Here is a 20,853-nt window from a genome sequence, read left to right on the forward strand (position 1 = left end):
AATAAGATGCACACAAAGAGCTGGATGAAGCACAAATTGATACACTATTTCTGGGAAGTCATTGGTGACAAGAGTCATAAATATTCATAGCCTTTGAGCTACCAATTTCCCTTGAAGGAATCCATCTTAAAGACATAATTTAAAATGTGGACAAAGATTCATGTACGAAAGTCCATTGGCACATTATGAAAGCAAATATAATAGAACTATCTTTATGTTTGGCCTAGAGGAAAAGCTAAATTATTATAAGTACAGCAATATAGATAGGAATTGTGTATTCTTTAATATTATTCTGAGACATTTTAAATACAAAAGAAAATGCTTGATAAAATTAATTGAAATAAATATAAACTATTTTCAGGAACTAAAGCTGCTGAATTGTTCCAGTTTCCAACTGTGTTCCAATTTCCAATATTCATTTCTTCTCTGCAACATGATTTTTGGCACTTTCCTAATCTAGTTCTGAGGGGTTTCCTATCACAAAGCACACCTCTCTGGCCATGGCTGAAACTGTTCTTTGTTTACTGATTTCTAATAGTGACTCTTTCCACCTCTAGTTCATTGTTACAGAAAACCAAAAATGTAAGTGACCCTTAATAAATGTTTTCAAAAGAGATTGCCACTACCAGCAGCCTCAAGTAATTGCCTTAGTACTCCTTCAGTGTGCACATGTCAAACCTTGGAGAGGCCAGCGCCGTGGCTCACTAGGCTAATCCTCCGCCTGCAGTGCCGGCACACAGGGTTCTAGTCCCGGTCGGGGCGCTGGATTCTGTCCCGGGTGCCCCTCTTCCAGGCCAGCTCTCTGCTGTGGCCCAGGAGTGCAGTGGAAGATGGCCCAAGTGCTTGGGCCCTGCACCTGCATGGGAGACCAGGAGAAGCACCTGGCTGCTGGCTTCAGATCAGTGCGGTGCACCAGCCGTGGCGGCCATTGAAGAGTGAACCAAAGGCAAAGGAAGACCTTTCTCTCTGTCTCTCTCTCTCTCTCACTGTCCACTCTGCCTATCAAATATAAATAAATAAATAAATAAAACTTTGGAGCATTTATTTAACATAACTTGTGTTCCCTATAAAATCTCCCTCAGGAAAGCAGTAGTACTAGCTATCATTCAGAATACGAACATTACTTGTTATGAAGGAGTGGACATTTCCATATTGTTCATTAAAGCAATGTTGCGTTTCAAAAGTCCAGCAAGAAATCTGTGCTGTTCTGGCAGGAACTGGGACAAAAGTGATATTTTCTGGTGGACGAAATGCTGAAGGTTCAAGGATGAAATGCTGAGATTTCATGTTTGAAAATTAGTTTGCTCTCGACAATCACAAGGTACCTGCATCAGCACCATATGAAAAAAGCAAATGAGGACAAAGCCTGTAGGAACCTGAAATGCTTGTCCTACTACATGTGATAGAAAAGAGAAAGGTGTGACAGCACCATCAAAACACAAGTCTGCACACACTCTCTTGCGTAAGCCTTTCATTTCTTTTTCCAGTAAAGTAGCTGGTAATGTATCTGATGCATCATTATTTAAAAAAAAAAAAAAAAAAAACTGTAGGCTGTTCCCAATCTGAAAAGAACTGTATACTCCCCTAAAGCATTTTTTAAGTTGTTTGGGACAAAATACACGTCTTTCATCAAAACAATACTATATATTGGAATTAAATGCCTCATCTGCCCCACAAAAGAGTAATTGGCTCATATTGTCTCTGAAATACATCTGCAATGAAAAGATACAGTTACTGAAAATGATACTGTTGCTTAAAAGACACATGAATTCAACTTCATCATGGGTAATTCAAGGTAGCTAGTCATTACGGCATTGCTTTTGTAGGGAAATCATATTCTAAATTCTAATTTAGAACATTAGAGTTCATCTCCTGTTCTTCTCACTGAACTTAAATCAAGATTCAGGACACTTGCAGCAATTTTTTTAAAAGATTTATTTATTTATTTGAAAGACAGAGATACAGGGCAGGGGAGAGGGAGAGGGAGAGGGAGAAGGAGAGGGAGAGAGAGAGAGAGAGAAGTCTTTCATCCACTGGTTCACTTCCTAAATGGCCACAATGACCAGGGCCAAGCTGGGATCCAGGAGCTTCCTCTGGGTCTCCCAAGTGGACAGGGGTCCAAGGAAGTGGGCCATCCTCCACTACTTTCCAAGGCACATTAGCAGGGAACTATATGAGAGGTGGAGTAACCATGACTCAAACCAGTGTCCATGTGGGATGCTGGTGCTGCAGATGGAGGCTTAACCCACTATGCTCACAGCACTGGCCCCAGCAATTCTTTATATTAAAGCTATAACTGACAAGAAGATCAGATACCAACATTCTTCTCTCCCATGAGGAAAGCTGCTAATTGGGTCAATTTATCACCTCAAGGTTGCTTCATGAGCTGTGGTCAACCTAGGGAGAACCCAGTCCCAATGCAACAGCCATATATCCACCTTCCCTTCTCTTCTAAATGAGGAGAAAGGAGTTTCTTGCCTTCATCAAGAGCAAGAAAAATGAGTGTGGCCATGTAAAGTCTAGGTTCTTGACTAGGATCTGGGGAAGAGTGGGGAGGGAAAGCAAGTAGAGGAGATTTACCGAAGAAAATTAACTGCCAAGGACAATTTGGAGAACTTCTGTAGATTTCAAAGGGATTCCAAAGCTAAACTTCTGCCTCACAGCAGCTCCAACTCTGCTCCCAGCCTGGAGAGTGGACTGAGCTCTGAACCAGTGATCACAGCCTGCAGTCTCTGCAGGAGCTTTCCCATACACACCCAGGTGTCCACCCCCTCACCTTCCCTCCTTGTCTCCCCACGCCCTCACCTCTCACCACCTCCTCCCTCCTCTGTTCTGAGCACTTCGCCTCATTTGGGTGGGGGTTGGGGGAATGGAGGCATTAAGAGGAGGGAGGAATGCCAGGGAGCTGTCCTGAAACCTTCTGTCCTTGGAGTGCATTCCAAAGCCAGAATCCTCTGTTGGATGGCATTCCTCCTTGTGCTCCTTTTGCTTCATTTTGCCCTTGTGGTTGATCATGAAATCATTCAATAGGTAATTGTGTTTGCAATTCAAAAATTAGTGATATAGGCCATCTCCAAAACACCTGTCTTTGAAAGCTGACGGCTGGGGGTAGACATTGATGCAGGGCAGCCCTCCCTGAAACAGGATGTGCATGGGAAAAGCCATGCTGGATCTCTGATTCCATCAAATCTAAGCCCTCTTCTCATTGACTCATACTTTCTTGGCTTGTACTTTTATAAAAGATTAGCATACCTACTTTCTTGTTCTTCCTGCTTCTGGCATGAGAAAGATTCTGACTCCAAGATGATTTGTCTGGTTTTCATGTACAAGATTGTATCACTTTTCTGAATACACAGTCTCCCGGGGTGATGTTCCCTTCCTGAAGACCCGCTGGGCACACGCACCTTCTGGAAAACCTTTGTGTACCCTCATCTCCTTCTCTCTGATTCAGTCACGCTAACTTTGCAGACTCTGGTTGATAAGTCAAGCTCATTTCTATCTTCATGGCCTTCACAATAGTGGTTCCCTCTTCCTGGACCACTCTGCTTAAAGGTCTTTGCATAAAAATCACTCAGATTTTTAGTTCAAATCTCTCTTTCTCAGAGAGCCTGTCCCTGGCCACTCTCTCTAATAGGCACTGTCTCTCAGGTACTTTATGATTTCCTGACATTTCCATAACACTTATCATTATCTGAAATTATCTCATTCATTATCTAAATATTTATGATCTGTTCTTCTACTCCTACTGAAGTGAGAGTCCCAGGAGGAGCAAGCGTGGTTTATTTTATGCACCACTGTCTCTCCCAGGCTGTGAACAGTGCCTAACACATTCTATTAGTTATCTACCACTGAGCAACAAATTACCCACACTTTAGATACTAGAGACAGCCCACATTTACCATCTTGCAGCTTTTCTAGGTCAGGAATTCAGAAGCAGCTGGCCATTTTGGGCTTTTGGTCTCATATGAGGTTGTAGTGAAGATAGTGGCTGATGCTGCAGCCAACTTGACTAGTGCTGGATGATCCGGTGTCGAGATGGCTCATTTGCAAGGCTTTGGCAGGAAGCCTCAGCAATCCTCTGGCTTTGGGTGGGAGGGTTCAGATCCTCATCATGTCAGCCTTTCCAAAGGGAGGCTTTAGTATACTCAGGACAGGACGGACGCTTCCCTGCAAGGAAAATGTTAAAGAGAAAGACAAGATAGAAATGGCAGGGTCTTCACCAACCTCACCTAGGAAGCCACATTTTCCTATTTGCACAATATCATGTTGGTTGCATGAATCAGCCCTATTTATTGTGGAAGGTGATGACACAAGGACACAAGGATCAGTGTCAAGGCTGGCTAGTAAATATATTTTGCACCAATGAATTGTGTCTCAATTTTATAATTTAACTATTAGAGGGGCATCTTTTTTAACAAGTGTTTGGTGAAAAGTCTTTCATCCTACCAGCCCTAGCTCCACAAACCTATAAAGTAGATCCTATTTAGCCTTTCAAATAGAATGTGAAAAACAGCAGTCCAGAAATGATATGGTGACCATACTTTTGTACACATTTGATTTATTAATAAGGACAACTGGACAAAATAACTTTTTTAATTAGCAACATTTCAGAAAACCTAGGCATGTGTTTTCTGTCCATACATGGCCACACTACCAATCAGAATCCTATTCAGTTCCTTCCATCAGCATAAAATTTTGTAGTTTGCAAAGCATGTTCATATATAGTCTCACTTGAATTCATAACAGCTCTGCAAGTAAAACATCACATAGGCACCATTTCAAGTCCCAGCTGCCCCACTTCTGATCTAGCTCTTTGCTAAGGTGCCTGGGAAAGTAGCGAAAGATGGCCCAAGTCCTTGGGCACCTGCACCCACGTGGGAGACCCAAAAGAAGCTCCTGACTCCAAGCTTTGGATTGGCCCAGCTCCAGCCGTTTTGGCCATTTGGGGAGTGAATTAACAGATGGAAGACTTTTCTCTCTATCTCTCTCTCTGCCTCTGCCTCTCTGTAACTCTGCCTTTCAAATAAATAAATAACAAATAAATACATCTTTAATACATATATGATGAGAAAATTAAAGCAAGTGTATACTAAGTTACTTATCTCAAGTCTCACAGTTTATTAAGGGAAAAGATGAAATTTAAACCTAGCATTTGGGTTTCAGGTTATGTGCACATGACTACTATCCTGAAAGGCGGGGGATGAGGGAAATGAAAACGTTGTGTGCGCCTCCTGCAAAGGGCCTGATGATTACGCCCAGGCATTTGTGCTCAATTAAACAGGGAGCATAAAACAGGTTTCCCATGACAGTGACAGAAAGGGTAGTGTCGTTGGCAGCAATTTCAGAGAGATGTTTAACGCAGAAGCTGATTCCCTGGACTACATGAAGGGGAAGGACCGGGTAGTATTAGTGGTCTCTAACTAACTTGGAAACTTGGTTGGCAAGGAGAGTAGAGTTGGAGGGGTATTTAAGGCTTGGGTTTTCTCCTGCTTGAAGAGGGAAGCTGTACACACACTTGGGGATTACTGTTGTCGCTGCCCCTCACCAAATCACAGTTACTCCAGGACAGATTTCCTCAGTGCTGGGGTTTGCGCAGTTCAACACACACACACACACACTCACAGACACATACACACACAGGCAGCACACTTACACAGTCACACACGGAGGAGACACACCACTCACAAACTCACACACACAACCCCCACACACATACACACAGATTCAGACACACAATCACACACACAGACGTACACACAGAAAGAACAAATACAACACTCACACACACCCACACTCACACGCATACACAGAGATTCATATACAATCACACACACACAGACTTACACAGTGAACTTACATTCAGACACACCACTCACAAAACACACACACTCACACACAAACTTACACACAAAGAGAACAAATTCAGACACACCACTCACAAACACCCACTCACACACACAACCCCCACACATTCACACAGATTCAGACACACAATCACACACACAGACACACGTACACACAGAAAGAACAAACACACCACTCACACACCCACACTCACACACATACAGAGATTCATACACAAACACGCACAGACTTACACAGAGAATTTATATTCAGACATACCACTCACAAACTCACACTCACACACAACCCTTCACATACACAAACACAGTGATTCAGACACACACAGTCACACACAGACTTATACACTTACACACAGAGAACAAACACACGACTCACAAACTCACACCCACATTCACACATAGAGATTCAGACACACACAATCTCATATACACACAGACTTACACACTTACACACAGAGAGAACACACATTCAAACACACCATTCACTGTGGTGGAATGAGAAGGTGAAAGGTCATGCCAAGATGGCTGCTGACAACAGAAACTGCCTGGCAACAGGCCATGACTGGATGGCTTCGGAAACCACATGACAACAGAGTCTGACAACAGGCTGTGCTTGGTTAGGGTATAGACCACCCCTTGATGGAATTGGCTGCCTTGGCTGTAGAAGCAGCTGTAGCAACTGAAATAAATGAGTCTGCGGGCTGCTCGCCTCAGGCTGCTCACCTCAGGCCCGCTTTCACCCAACTCTAGGGGTCTATGTGGTGACTCCACGCCTCATGCCCCCACCACACTCCTCCTCTCAGAACGAATCCTCTCAGAAAGAAATCAACCTCAACATCTGGCACACCAATGTGACTGAGAGACACAGCATGTTGGACTCAGCGAGGTCCCCCTGAATTTCGGCAAGAAGGCCCCTCGGTGTTTTGTGTGCTGTTCTGTTCTGTGAGGGTGAGCACAGAACCCCCTCCTACGCCCCTTTCCTTGTCCTTGTCCTCAGTGTAAGTGACCCCAGGTTATCACACACCACCCAGAAGCATACACCACTTCTCGGCTCCTCGTACTTTCGGTTCTCCCAGCGAATTCACATAAGGGACTGATCACCCCAAAATTCGGAACCAAGTCATCTTCCCTCACTGAGAGAGGTGATGCTCCAGAGACACCGTGTGGGCATATGGCCTTGACCTAACGAATCAAGGACAGGACATACATATGCTCTGATACACCACTGTCTGTTCCTCTAACGTAGAGAACCCCTGTATAAAGCCATCAACACCTGAGGTGCTAGGAACTTGCATTGTTATGGCAGCAGTGCTGTGGGTGTCTTTCCTTTGGCTAGAGTTGGTGTGGCACACTGCTCTTAAGTGCTCGGACATGGGAAAGATACCCCCCTCTCAGAATCCTGCGAAGATTACCAAACATAGTGAATCTGTGAGTGATCAGAGCCTGGCACTCCATGTCCCTGTCTCACAGACAATAGTTGATGACTTAGAGAGAGAGCTCCGAAAATGAAAATGACAATGTAGCAAACAATGTAGCAAACAATGTAACAAACAATGTAACAAACAATGTAGCAAACAATGCAACAAACAAGGTGCAAACAAGGTAGCAAACAATGTAGCAATGCCTGGTCAGCCACCCCTCAAATACTCGAGGGATAAACTTAGACGACCTCAAGGCAATAACCCATGTAAGGTCATCCCATCCGCACCCAGTGAGGATCTCCACATTTGTGGCAGTCCCCAAGCACCCCAGGCTCTCAGGGCAGCCGCTAGACCCCATCCCACCCCCATGTTTGCCGTAAACGTAGGAGAGGATGCAAAATTCAGGCCCTGGATTCCAACACCTGTAAAAAGGCTTCTGCTAACCAAGGGCTGAGGATATGCTTGTGTCTTTCCAGAGAATGCAGAACAGCCCATTTGGGTACCAGCCAGAAACATCAAGCCTGCAACTGACAGCCAACCAGAACCAGCTGAATAAGACTGAGAGTCCACCTTGTTAGCAGACACACCTGCCCTATCATCCTACCCTGAGAAACTGCCCATAGCCACATCCGTTACTGTTTTATACCGTACTAGCTCTGGTCAGCCACTCAAACAGCCCACAGCCTGTACACGGTCATGCCATTCCTGATTACCACTGTTCCTCATTCCTACCCCTATCTGAGCAAGCACTCCTGTGGTCTCCCATTTTGAGTGCTGGTTAGTCAATGATGGGTAAGATCCCCTGGGGGACAACCTAAGACAGGCACAGCTGCATATGGAGACCACATGGAAATGGGGTCAACAATGGTATGGCCAAGAATCATGCCTCCTGTTGCTCAAAAATAAACAAAAAGGGGGAAATGTGGTGGAATGAGAAGGTGAAAAGGTCATGCCAAGATGGCCGCTGACAACAGAAACTGCCTGGCAACAGGCCGTGATTGCATGGCTTCGGAAACCACATGACAACAGAGCCTGACTGACAACAGGCGGTGATTGGTTGGGGCATAGACCGTCCCTTGACCAGATTGGCTGGTCTTGACTATATAAGATGTTATTCCAACTGTAATAAATGAGTCTATAGGCTGCTCACCTCAAGCCCGCTTTCACCCGACTCTAGGGGTCTGTGTGGTGACTCCCCACCTCTTGCCCCCACCACGCTCCTCCTCTCAGAACGAATCCTCTCAGAAGAAATCAACTGCAACAACTCACAAACAAACCCACACACAGTCATAGACACAACCCCTCACTGACACACAGTGACACAGACACACACATGCACACACACAAGATATACAGAGACCCACCCACATCCACACAACTCACACACACTCGCAAAGACACACCCATTCACACAGATTCACACACGCACACACTTACACACATCAGTTCAGCATTTCAACGTGCAGACACGCGAAAAGGCGGGAATCCAAGCCCGGGTCCCCCGGTTTACTGTAGTCGGACCGCTTGCGTCTGACTCGCCCCGGAGGACCGACGCCAGGGGGCGCGCTGGGCCGACTCGGCCGCTCTGTCCCCCACCCCGCACTCTCCCTTCCAGTCACGGCCCACAGCCAGCGGGGAAGGCGGAAGCCGAGGCGTCCCGGCGGGCAATCAGTCTCCGGGCGGCCTGCGGACGTTGCGGCGCGGCCTTGGGGCCGGAAGGCTGGCGCCTGGGGCGGCCTGGCCTCGGAGCGAGGTGTCGGTCCTCTCCTGGCGCTTTGGCTGAGCGGAGTCACCAGGTTCGCCTTGTTCGGCGGCCCAGCACACTTGAGCGGTGAGTCGGCCTCGGTCGCCTCCTGCCCGCAGCGCAGGCCTCTTCCAGCAGGTGAGAACATCGCCCGCGGCCCTTCGCTTCCCAGGGGAGGGGGACGCCGCCTCCCGGCCCCTCGCATCTCGGGGGTCGGGGGCGCTGCCTCAGTCCCCTCGCATCCCGCAGGTGGGACTTGTCGCCTCCCGCAGTCATGGACGTCAGCCCGCGGTCCCCTGGCTTCCCACCGGCGGGGGACTCCTCCCTGGACCCCTCGCTTCCCGCGGGTGGGCAGTCCTCCCCGGGTCCCTTGGCCACCTGCCTCTGCTCTCTGCACTCCCCGGAGAAAATCCCACGCCAGTCCCCTTAGTCCTCTCTCCCCTCATCTCGCGTTTTCCACTTTATAGTAAAGGAAATTGCCTCCTGGATTTTCCCGTCATTCGAAGCCATTGCCAGGTTAAACCTTAAAAAGGAAAAAAAAAATCCCTTTAAGTTCCCTCCGGCTCCGTCTGTCACTGTCATAGGAAGGCTATTTTTGGGTTCCCTGTTGAACTCGGTGGAGGTCTCGGGCAGCATTTTTTTTTTTTTTTTAAGATTCAAATGACACGAATGTTTCCTCCCCCGCCCCTGCACTGGCTGGTTCAGGCGATTGTTCCAGACGTGGTGTTGATAAAGCTGTTCCTAGTAGTTGGCTTGAGGGGAACTCCACCCGAGACTTAGGACTGTCTTGAGTGTGAACAGAAAGCACCTAAAGTATTAGCAGCTTGGATGTACGGTGTTTGTTGCTTTTGTTTCTCCGGAGAGCAGATTACTAAACGCCTTGCTACGCAGGTCTAGAAACTAGAAGTGCTTGTAAAGAGATGGCAAGTGATGGCTTCGTGGACGTGACCGTGGCGCGGCTGATCCACCCTCCTTGATCACTAGGAAGGGTGGAGGGGATGAGGTCAGGACGGTGTGGCCTCCTTTGAGTCTCCCTGCATCAGTCTGCCCCCCAGTGTTTCAGAGTCCCAAAGTGAGGTCTTTGTGTGTGTGTGTGTGTGTGTGATAGATTTGGATATGCGGTGCTGCTACATTTTTGGCCACCTGGATTTCAAAAGAAGTTGTTCAAGTGCTTGCCTCCTGGCGTAGGAAGGGGAATGCCCCTTGAATTTAGATGAAGGCACCATAGTTGAATGTTTTGCAGGAGCTCTTGGCCAGTGCAGCACATTTGCAGCTCTGTGCATATTGGCATTAGAATTTAAGAAGCTGATCAATATTTCAACTTTCTAAAAGCAGTAGCAAAGTAAAAGTAATTTCTCAGTATTTTCTTTTACATGTTTTTACTTAATATGAGCTGTGTGCTTATTCATGTATGAATTTCAGTTGACTGAATATTGACTCATTCAAGTTACAACTTGTTGATTGCTTTAGCTTGGCACCTTCGTCTCATTAACTTATGCTTATCTTAAAGGAATAAGCTTTTGTGGCTCACTCTAGCTATCTACTCCCACCCCAGGACCTTGAACAATATTCTCTCTGCATTTGGATACCCAGATACTAATTTGTTGGTTTAAATTGTGATTTATGACAAGGCTGTTTTGAATATTTATTTATTTTGCCATCAAAATAAGTAATTAACATCCTATAGTATTTATTTAAAGTAGTGCTTACATGCTAGATTCACAACTGCAAAAGAAGAGAATTGCAATCTTGAAGATCATAACATACAAGGAATGATTTCAACTTTGTTCCATCCTTATGGAAAGCCACACTCAATGAATAGAAGAAATGCTGCAAGAAATGTTTATTTTACTAAAGCATACTAACTCTAGTTACTTTAGCTTATGTAAAGCGAAAGTTCTATCTCCAGCCTGCTTTTGTAGCAGCTCATGAAGCGGATGACTGTTACTGCATGAGGTTGACAAGAACCTGATAGAGCGTAGTATTTTCTCAGTGGGTGCCAGCTTATGTTCTTTTCCTTTCTGTAGCTGGCCCAAAGCACTTTTTGTACTTAGTGCTAATTAACATAGCTATTCATTATAGTTAAATTAGGAGAATGATTTGCTTAACTCATTGTGATCCATAAAAATAAAGGGAAAGAGTTCCTCACTTGCCAAAGAAAAAGAATAAACATAAAAATACTAAATGGCCCTCAAAATAATGTTTTCAGCTTAATTTTCCTTTTGCAGTATAGTTACATGGGACTATAGTCTGTAGACTTAGACTATGTGAAAAAATTTATTTGGAAGATATAAAGCTTCTGTGGTACTTTAAAAAAAAAAAAGATTTATTTGAGAGTTAGAGTTACACAGGAAGAGAAGGAGAGGCACAGAGAGAGGGGTCTTCCATCTGTTGGTTCCCTCCCCAGTTGTCCACAACGGCTGGAGCTGTGCCAATCCGAAGCCAGGAGCTTCTTCTGGGTCTCCCATGCTGGTGCAGGGGTCCAAGGACTTGGGCCATCTTCTGCTTTCCCAGGCCATAGCAGAGAGCTGGACGGGAAGTGGAGCATCTGGGACTTGAACCAGTGCCCATATGGGATGCCGGCACTGCAGGTGGTGGCTTTACCCGCTGTGCCACAGCGCTGGCCCCCTGTGATACTTCTTAAAGCAGGGAAAGTAATGTGAGACTGGAAGTCATCTAGATTTCTGCACTCTCTTCCCACAGCGGAGTTCCTTTTAAGGGATTCTGGCTGATTAGACAGGTCTTACTAGAAACACATTAGCTTGAAAGATTTCCTCGAACCAAAAATCTTCAAACCTTTAGAACTGAACAGGAAGGGGGGCAGTATATAGACTATCCAATAAACTGAATTTTAAACTGGACATTTGGGCAGGAAAAGTAGACATAGCTGAATTACTTTTATCTTTGCCTCCTGGATGGCATTCTGATATGTACTCCACTACCAAATAACAAATAGTGAATTCTCTTTAATAGTTATTTAGCTTAACAAAAGTAAAATAAAGACTTAAATGTACCACCCTTTGTCAAGAGAATAGAAAATGGGCTGTCTCTGGGGCCAGTGTCATGGCTCACTTGGCTAATCCTCCGCCTGTGGCACTGGCATCCCATATGGGCACCGGGTTCTAGTCCCAGTTGCTCCTCTTCCAGTCTAGCTCTCTGCTGTGGCCCTGGAGGGCAGTGGAGGATGGCCCAGGTGCTTGGGCCCCTGCACCCACATGGGAGACCAGGAGGAAGCTCCTGGCTCCTGGCTTCGGGCCGGTGCAGTGCTGGCCGTAGTGGCCATTTGGGGAGTGAACCAACGGAAGGAAGACCTTTCTGTCTCTCTCTCTCTCTCTCTCACTGTCTATAACTCCACCTGTCAAAAAAAAAAATTAAAAAAAAAAAAGAGACTCGAAAATGGGCTGTCTCATATATACTGTGTTTGCAGGAATGAAAATTAAAAAGCTTTTGATACACTGGGTAACTAGCATTTTCCATCAGAGAGCCTAAGAAGTTAACAAACTTTCAACTAAGAATTCTAGGAAGTTTACCTAAGGAAGCAATCGGACACAATCCAACTGTATACAATCCAAATGGGGAGGAGAAAAACAAAGGATATAAACCCTAGTGTAGCACAACAGGGTAATTTATTAGTATAGAGGGGATCCTGTACCCTATTTTAGGGCACAAGTATGATGACTGGTTCTGTTATTCACCCTTACCTGGGCATTTGTTCCTTTCCATTCGTATAAGCCCTCCCAAGAGGCCACATTAGAAATGACAAGGTTTGGGGAAAAGTTCTTAATTTTCCAAAAATATATCAAACTAAACAAGAACAAAACGCCAATGTTTTGCCTTTTTTTTTTTCTGATTCTGTCAACCCAATGCTGTACACTCATGTTTTAATAAGATGTAATAAGTAGGTGTGTCAGCACCTTAGTCTGGTGTAAATAAAGGGAAATAAAATTTAAGTAGGCCGGCGCCGGGGCTCACTAGGCTAATCCTCCGCCTTGCGGTGCCGGTACACCAGGTTCTAGTCCCGGTCGGGGCGCCAGATTCTGTCCCGGTTGCCCCTCTTCCAGGCCAGCTCTCTGCTGTGGCCAGGGAGTACAGTGGAGGATGGCCCAGGTGCTTGGGCCCTGCACCCCATGGGAGACCAGGAAAAGCACCTGGCTCCTGGCTCCTGCCATCGGATCAGCGCGGCCGCAGCGCGCCAGCCGCAGCAGCCATTGGAGGGTGAACCAACGGCAAAGGAAGACCTTTCTCTCTGTCTCTCTCTCTCACTGTCCACTCTGCCTGTTAAAAAATTAAAAAAAATTTAAGTGCCACTTCAGGACACAAATTCATCAAAACACAGCACAGTACAAAGTGCATGGATTCTGGGGTCAGGGAGACTTGGGTTCTGATTGCAGTTCTGTTATTTATTAGTTGGATAATTGTGCAAGTTACTTAACTTTTTTAAGCTTCATATTTCCTCCTTTATGATAAGTGGAAACAATAAAACTATTAAATAAAATACCATATAAAGTTGCACATAATCATGGCACTACATCCTTACTGCCAAGCAGTAAGTGCTTAATTAATTGAATCCTTTCAGTAACTCCCAGGTGGGTTCTGTTGTCATCAGCATTTTATAGATGAGTAAGCACAGAAAGGTTATACAAGAGGATCTTCAGGACATTCGTGAAATGTGTGTTATGTAGTTATTCTTAAGTGTTGAAATTTAACTGAAATGTGATCCCTGTTAAATATAAGAGTGGGAATAAGAGTGGGAAGAGATGTACAATTTGGGACATGCTCAAGCTGACTTGCCCCAAATCGTAGAGTTAGAAACATACCAGGGGATTCCAATTCAATCCCATCAAGGTGGCATGTACCAATGCCATCTCTCTAGTCCAAGTGATCAATTTCTGTTCACAATTGATCATAATGAAAGGACTAAGAGTCAAAGGGAGCACATAAACAAGTCTAGTGCCTGCTAATGCTAACCGATAGAATAAATAAAGGGAAGAGCGATCCAACATGGGAAGCGAGATACACAGCAGTCTTATAGAATGGCAGATGTCCTAAACAGCACTCTGGCCTCAGAATCAGCCCTAAAGGCATTCAGATCCGGCTGAAAAGCCCATGAGAGTATTTCAGGCGTGGAAAGCCAAGACACTCTGGGGAAAAAAAAAAAAAAAAAACACCTAAATGAAAGATCTCTGTGAGTGAGATCCCAGTGGAAAGAACAGGTCTTCAAAGAAGGAGGTACCTTTCTCTGAAGGGAGGAGAGAACTTCCACTTTGACTATGACCTTGTCTAAATAAGATAAGAGTCGGTGAACTCAAAAGGCTTCCATAGCCTTGGAAACTCATGACTGGAGCATAGGGAGATTACTGATGCCATAAACAGGAGTGTCAATTTGTAAAGTCAACAACAGGAGTCACTGTGCACTTACTCCTCATGTAGGATCTCTGTCCTTAATGTGCTGTACATTGTGATTTAATGCTATAACAAGTACTCAAACAGTATTTTTCACTTTGTGTTTCTATGTGGGTGCAAACTGTTGAAATCTTTACTTAATGTATACTAAACTGATCTTCTGTATATATAGAAAATTGAAAATGAATCTTGATGTGAATGGAAGGGGAGAGAGAGCAGGAAAGGGGAGGGTTGCGGGTGGGAGGGAAGTCATTGGTGGGGGGGGAGCCAATGTAATCCATAAGCTGTACTTTGGAAATCTATATTCATTAAATAAAAGTTAAAAAAAAAAAAGAAAAAAAAATGCGTGTTATGGAAAAGCGATGCTAGAATATCAGTTTTTTGGGGTTTTTCTTGCACTAAAGTAAGCTTATCATTTAACTTAGTTTTCTATGAACCTTCTGAAGTGCCCTCATATGACTTGCCCAGGTCATACACCGAGGGATGGCAGAAGAGTTAAACCCAGATCATCCAGCTGTAGCTCTTCACCACTTCACAGTGCTGCCTTTCCAGCCAGAACAGTGCCATGGTCTTTGTAGGTGCTCATCATAGTGGTACTCAAATTCTTGTGGACAACAGAAAGGTATTTGTAATGGTGAAGAAAAAAAAAATGAGGCCCACTCTAGCCTCTATTAGGAAAAGCAGCAGCCAGGATTTTTATATAAAAATGAGATGGCCAGGGAGATCATTGCCTACTGTATCACCTGAAGCCTTGCATTGCTTCTGGAACTATATCTGGCACATTAGGACATTTCAGAGACATGGTTACATGAGCTGTGAATTATTTTTAGATGTTGGTTTCCTACTTGTAAGAGCCTTGACAGTTTAGGATTTGAAGATATCCCTTCTCATGAAAGCCATAGTTTTCCACAAACAAAACCTCACTTGTTTTTCCAGTCATCAATAATGAAACATAGTCATTTGATCTGACTGGAGGCAGAAGAACATAAAGATACACTTTTTTAATTCCATTCTTTCCACATAGTAGAAATCCCCAAGATGAGCATTTGGAAGTCTTCATATAGTTTTAGACCTAGAAGAGGAAACCAAGATCCAAAGAATGAAGTAACTTGTCCCAGATCACAGATCCAGTAGTGGCACATGGTCACCCGATTCCTTGTGCACTGTTCTTCCTAACTCTGCCTGCTCGCTGTACTTTGCAGCTCAAGAAGCTTGAAGGAACAGCATTACTATGATTAAGTTCTTCAGCAAATGCTTAGTGAACACCTATTAAATGAAAAAATCTTGTACCATGCACTGAGGGTATGGAAATGAAAATTAAATTCCTGTCACAGGAACCAGACATATAAACAGATAATTATGATCTGGATGAGTATTACAATTGAAGTACTTTTCCTTTTTTAATCTTATATTCTGGAATTCTGCTGGATCATAAACTCCTTAACACAGCCGCCTTTGCATGCTCCAAATGCTTCGCATAAATGATGGTAAATATTTATTGCAGGAGAGAATCAGGTAACTTATTAGAAAATAGCAGTCACGAAGCAAAATTCAAGACATGTTTTAAGTTTTCTATAAATGACATTAACACAGTTAATGGACATAATCTAAAAGTTGACTTGCATAGGTAAATTATAATATGTTTGTATGTACATGTATGTTAAGGCCCCCTTTTTTTTTCTTATTTTTACAGAGCACTTGGTAATTAAATTACAATGAGTCTGCTAAACTGTGAAAACAGCTGTGGATCTGGCCAGTCTGAAAGTGACTGCTGTGCGGCCATGGCCAGCTCATGCAGTGCTGCAGCCAAAGATGACAGTGTGAGTGGGACTGCCAGCACGGGGAACCTTTCTGGCTCGTTTGTGGAAGACATCCAGGGATATGATGTGGAGTTCGACCCACCCCTGGAAAGCAAGTATGAATGCCCCATCTGCTTAATGGCGTTACGGGAAGCAGTGCAGACCCCATGCGGCCATAGGTTCTGCAAAGCCTGCATCATCAAATCAATAAGGTATGAATGATGTCCTGTAACAAAACCAAATGCAGAGAACATGATTGTATAGAACACAGGGCATCCCAAAGGTAGTCTCATGCATGAAATGCTGCTTAGAGAAAAAGCACTGAGAAACTTAGAAACTTAGATTCTTATCCCAGTTCCTATTACAATACAAATGGTGACTTCTGTCTCTTTCCCTGCCATGACCCTCAGATAAATAAGAAAATAAATAGTCATCCTAAAGCAGTCTTAAAGCAGACAAACATATGACTCTGTGCTTTGAGAAAATAATATTTTTAAATGTATCTTAAAGGATGGTGCTACTAGAATATGGTAATCTCAGACATACAAAGAGGGCTAATTCTGTAAATGATCAGTTATTTTTTAAAGATTTATTTATGTATTTTAAAGGCAGAGTTGGGGTAGGGGGTGGGGGTTGTGGGCCATCTTCTGCTACTTTCTCAAGTGCATCATGCAGGGAGCTGGATGGGAAGTAGAGTATAAACATTTTTTTAAATAAAATATTAACTGAAAGCTCTACCTTTATAAAACATCCATAATCAAACCTCAGTGCTTCTACTGTGCTGCCCTGTTAGGACTCACCATCAGCTCTACCAGGCCTCCCTCCTACTCTTGATGTCTTCCTGTCTATTCCCGTTACAGCAGCCAGAGTGAACCTGATAAAATAAGTAAGGTGATGTCATGTCCGTTCATAACGTTGCAGTGGAGGAATAAAAGCCAAAGTCCTTAGAAGGCCCTGTATGATAGGCCTATGATTTATTTTCTGATTTCATCTCTCTACTATTCTTATTCTTCCACACAGTCCCTCTTTGCTGTCACTTGAACATGTCATGCACATCCCTGCCTGTGTGCATGGCTTTAACTGTTCTCTCTGCTTAGAAAACTATCTCCTTCTCATAGGTCCCCTGGCTGCCCTATTTTTATCACAGCATGCCTCTACCCTCCTTATCTCCTACCCTACTCCCAGTTTCCCTTACTAAGCCCTACTTTCCTTTTATTCCCCTAATACTTTTGCAATCTGAAACACCAGATAATTTGTGTGTTTATTGCGTACTCCCCCACTAGAGGATAAGCTCCTTAAGAGCAAAAGTTTAAATTTATTTGATTTGATACTTCTCAAATGCTGGGAATGTGCTTGACCCACCAGAAGTACTCAGTAAGTTATGGTTACTTTAACTGAATGACATCCTCACAATTGACTCAACTTCTTCATTTCCTAGGAGATAGATACATTCTACTATGTTTAAAAGGTCAATGGGAGAATGGGAGTATTTTCAGGTGATTAAGGAGTTCTTTTTTTTTTTTTTTTTTTTTTTTTTTTGACAGACAGTTAGAGAAAGGTCTTCCTTCACCGTTAGTTCACCCCCAAAGTGGCCTCTACGGCCGGCATGCTGCGCCAATCCAAAGCCAGGAGCCAGGTGCTTCCTCCTGGTCTCCCATGCGGGTACAGGACCCAAGGACCTGGGCCATCCTCCACTGCCTTCCCAGGCCACAGCAGAGAGCTGGACTGGAAGAGGAGCAACCGGGACAGAATCCAGCGCCCCAACCAGGACTAGAACCCAGGGTGCGGCACCGCAGGTGGAGGATTAGCCTAGTGAGCTGCAGCGCTGGCCTAGATTAAGGAGTTCTATACAAGACAAAAATCTTTGGATCAGCGCAGCATGCCAGCCACAGTGCGCCAGCCATAGTGGCTATTTGGGGGGTGAACCAATGGAAGGAAGACCTTTCTCTCTGTCTCTCTCACACTAACTCTGCCTGTCAAAAAAAAAAAAAAAAAAAAAAAGGACACATTTGTATTCTTCAATAAGTAGCCATCTAGGTAGCCTGATAGGATCATTCTTTAGTGGGTTAAATCTTCCATCTCTAGTTATTCATTAATCTGCTAAGGTTTTTTTTTAATTTTTTATTTGAGAAGCAGAATAAGAAGAAAAGACAGAGATCTTCCGTCCGCTGGTTCATCCCTAAATCGCCATAACATTTTGGGGTAGGCCAGGCTGAAGCCAAAAACCTAGAACTCCATCCAGGCCTCCTGCATAGGTGGCAGGGGCCCAAGTACTTGAGCCATCTTCTGCTGCTTTCCCAGGTGCATTAGTAGGGAGCTGCAGGATCAGAAGTAGGGCGGCAAGGACTCGAACCAGCACTCATAGGATGCTGGCATTGCAAGCAGCAGTTCAACCCACTGCACCACAGCAGTGGCCCTAGTCTCCTAAGTTTTTAATCTCAATTTTTACAATAACTTATGTATAAAACTTGAATTAATTAGGTTAACTGTCTGTACTTGGGACCTGGTTTAATCTGAGTTACAGGGGAACATGGTTCTTGTTTCAATTTTGGGGGGAGAAATATGTTGCCCAGTTTTGAATTAACAAGGTCTGTGTAGTTCTTGAGCTTAGCACAGTTGATATTTGGGAATGTGCTGTGTATTGTAGAAACTTTGGCAGCATCTCTGAACTCAGTTCACCAGTTGCCACTAATTATCTCCCTCTCCAGTTGTGAGACCCAGCATGCTCCCTGGAAACAATTTGCCTCTGGTTGAGACCACTGGTTTAGGATATTCATGAGAGTGTTGTTAAAGACTCAACTTTTCCCCTTTTTGTTATGATTTGTATTTATGTTGTATTTAAGTTCAAATAATAACCATACTATAGATGGGTGACTTTTCTTCACTTCCCAGATACTGCAATAGCCAGAACTGAACCAGGCCAAAGCCAGAAGCCTAGTGCTTGATCCAGGTCTGCTGCATGGGTGGCAGGGACCAAACTGCTTAAAACATTACCTGCTGCCTCCCAGGGCATTAAGCAGCTGGAATTGGGAGCAGAGCCAGGAATGGAACCCAGGCACTCAATATAAGCATCTTAATTGCTGCACCAAAACTTCACTGCACTATCAGTTTTTAATAGCATGAAAGTAGTAGGACGGGGGTCTGAAAAGGAAGTAAAACCCACAAAAGGAAGTCTGAGGCTTTTAGTATTTTTTTTTAAATCTCCCTCTAAGCTAGAAATGACCTCTTATTTTGCCTTTCATGTTGTTAAAGGAACTCCTCTGAAATTTCTCAATGACTATAATCTTTCAAGGCATCAAAATTCATCTCAGTCTAACTCCATTTTCTTTTGGAGTGATTGCTAGTACTGTGGGTAATGTTTTTCCATTTACTTAATAAAGTTCTTTCTCTTAAGCATGGATCACTTTAAGTTTATGGTACGTATTTCAGTAAGTTTGTTATGACTTGCTATGCTCTGTAGAGAAATGTGACAGTGTAACAACACTACAGTCAGAGAGGCCCCATGAAAATAAAAGTCTCTCACCTTTATTGTTCTGAGCCACTGGACACAGACACCAGTTTTCAGCAACCTTTTTACCTACTATAGCAACTTGAACTGTTGAGTACAGAGATACGTAGCAAATGTCTGTGGGATTGATTAAGTCTCCTGTATTCTACCTGACCATCACGTTTTGTGAGTGAAGATTGAGACTTCCCAAAAAGTCAAAGGGAAATGACACACCCAGGATTCCTGAGGATGGTTTTTCCATCATAAGACACAATAAACCACTGGAAAGTGCACCCTAGATATACAGATAAAGGGAAGTGTTTGTTGCCTATGAACTAGAGTGTTACAGTGACTGTTTCAGAATAAACTGTAAAATGCTGCTAACCAATTAACATTTTACTTACTGACTGCACAGTACCCTATAGACATGTTACTAGTATGTGGACAGCATATTCCATTTTACTAGTCTACCATACAGGTGCTGAATGAATGGGTCAGCCAGAATTCCCATTCTTAACTTTCACCTCATTTTAGGCCAATCTAAATATTATTTTATTCATTTTTTTCTCTTTTTCTTAGCTGAATCTAGCCCCCAAGCTGTAATCTCATAGTTTGATAGGTGACGTGGTGTTAGTTGTACTCATTTCATAAAAGAACAATTTGTAATCCATCCATAGAAGGACGGTTTATTTTGGTATATTATAGAGTATAATGTGTTAAATTTTTTTCCATAGAAAATAATAATTGAGGATTAATAGGTGGTGAATTAAAGTTTGAATTTTCTAATGTGTATGTTGAAATCTGCTTGTATTTATTTTACCTTTTAGGGATGCAGGCCACAAATGTCCAGTTGACAATGAAATACTATTGGAAAATCAGCTATTTCCTGACAATTTTGCAAAGCGAGAGATTCTTTCTCTGACAGTGAAGTGTCCAAATGAAGGTTGTTTGCACAAGATGGAACTGAGGCATCTTGAGGTACTAAAGTTATTTTCTAAGAACTGTTGGTGTGTGTGAAAGATGATTCCTAAAGAATAGGGACTTTGCTGTATCCATCTCTGTGTTACCAGTACCTGACATAGAATTGGTTAATTAATTCCAGCTGAATTAGTAAACACCAGCCTCTGGATTATTA

General features: G+C 43.8%; 1 protein-coding gene across 1 annotated transcript in view; it reads left to right on the top strand.

Moving 5' to 3' along the window:
• The first annotated feature begins 8,871 nt into the window (after positions 1-8,871).
• Positions 8,872-20,853, top strand: part of TRAF6 (TNF receptor associated factor 6) — a 28,133-nt gene continuing 16,151 nt past the window's right edge. Inside the window, exons 1-3 of the mRNA XM_017346011.4 lie at positions 8,872-9,167; positions 16,126-16,443; positions 20,546-20,696. Coding sequence (XP_017201500.1) covers positions 16,148-16,443; positions 20,546-20,696 — 447 coding nt within the window. The 5' untranslated portion in view covers positions 8,872-9,167; positions 16,126-16,147. The remainder of the gene's footprint in view (positions 9,168-16,125; positions 16,444-20,545; positions 20,697-20,853) is intronic.

This window comes from Oryctolagus cuniculus, chromosome 1 (genome assembly GCF_051225735.1).
Source record: "Oryctolagus cuniculus isolate XC-2025 breed Fujian yellow rabbit chromosome 1, ASM5122573v1, whole genome shotgun sequence".
Lineage (NCBI taxonomy): Eukaryota > Metazoa > Chordata > Mammalia > Lagomorpha > Leporidae > Oryctolagus > Oryctolagus cuniculus.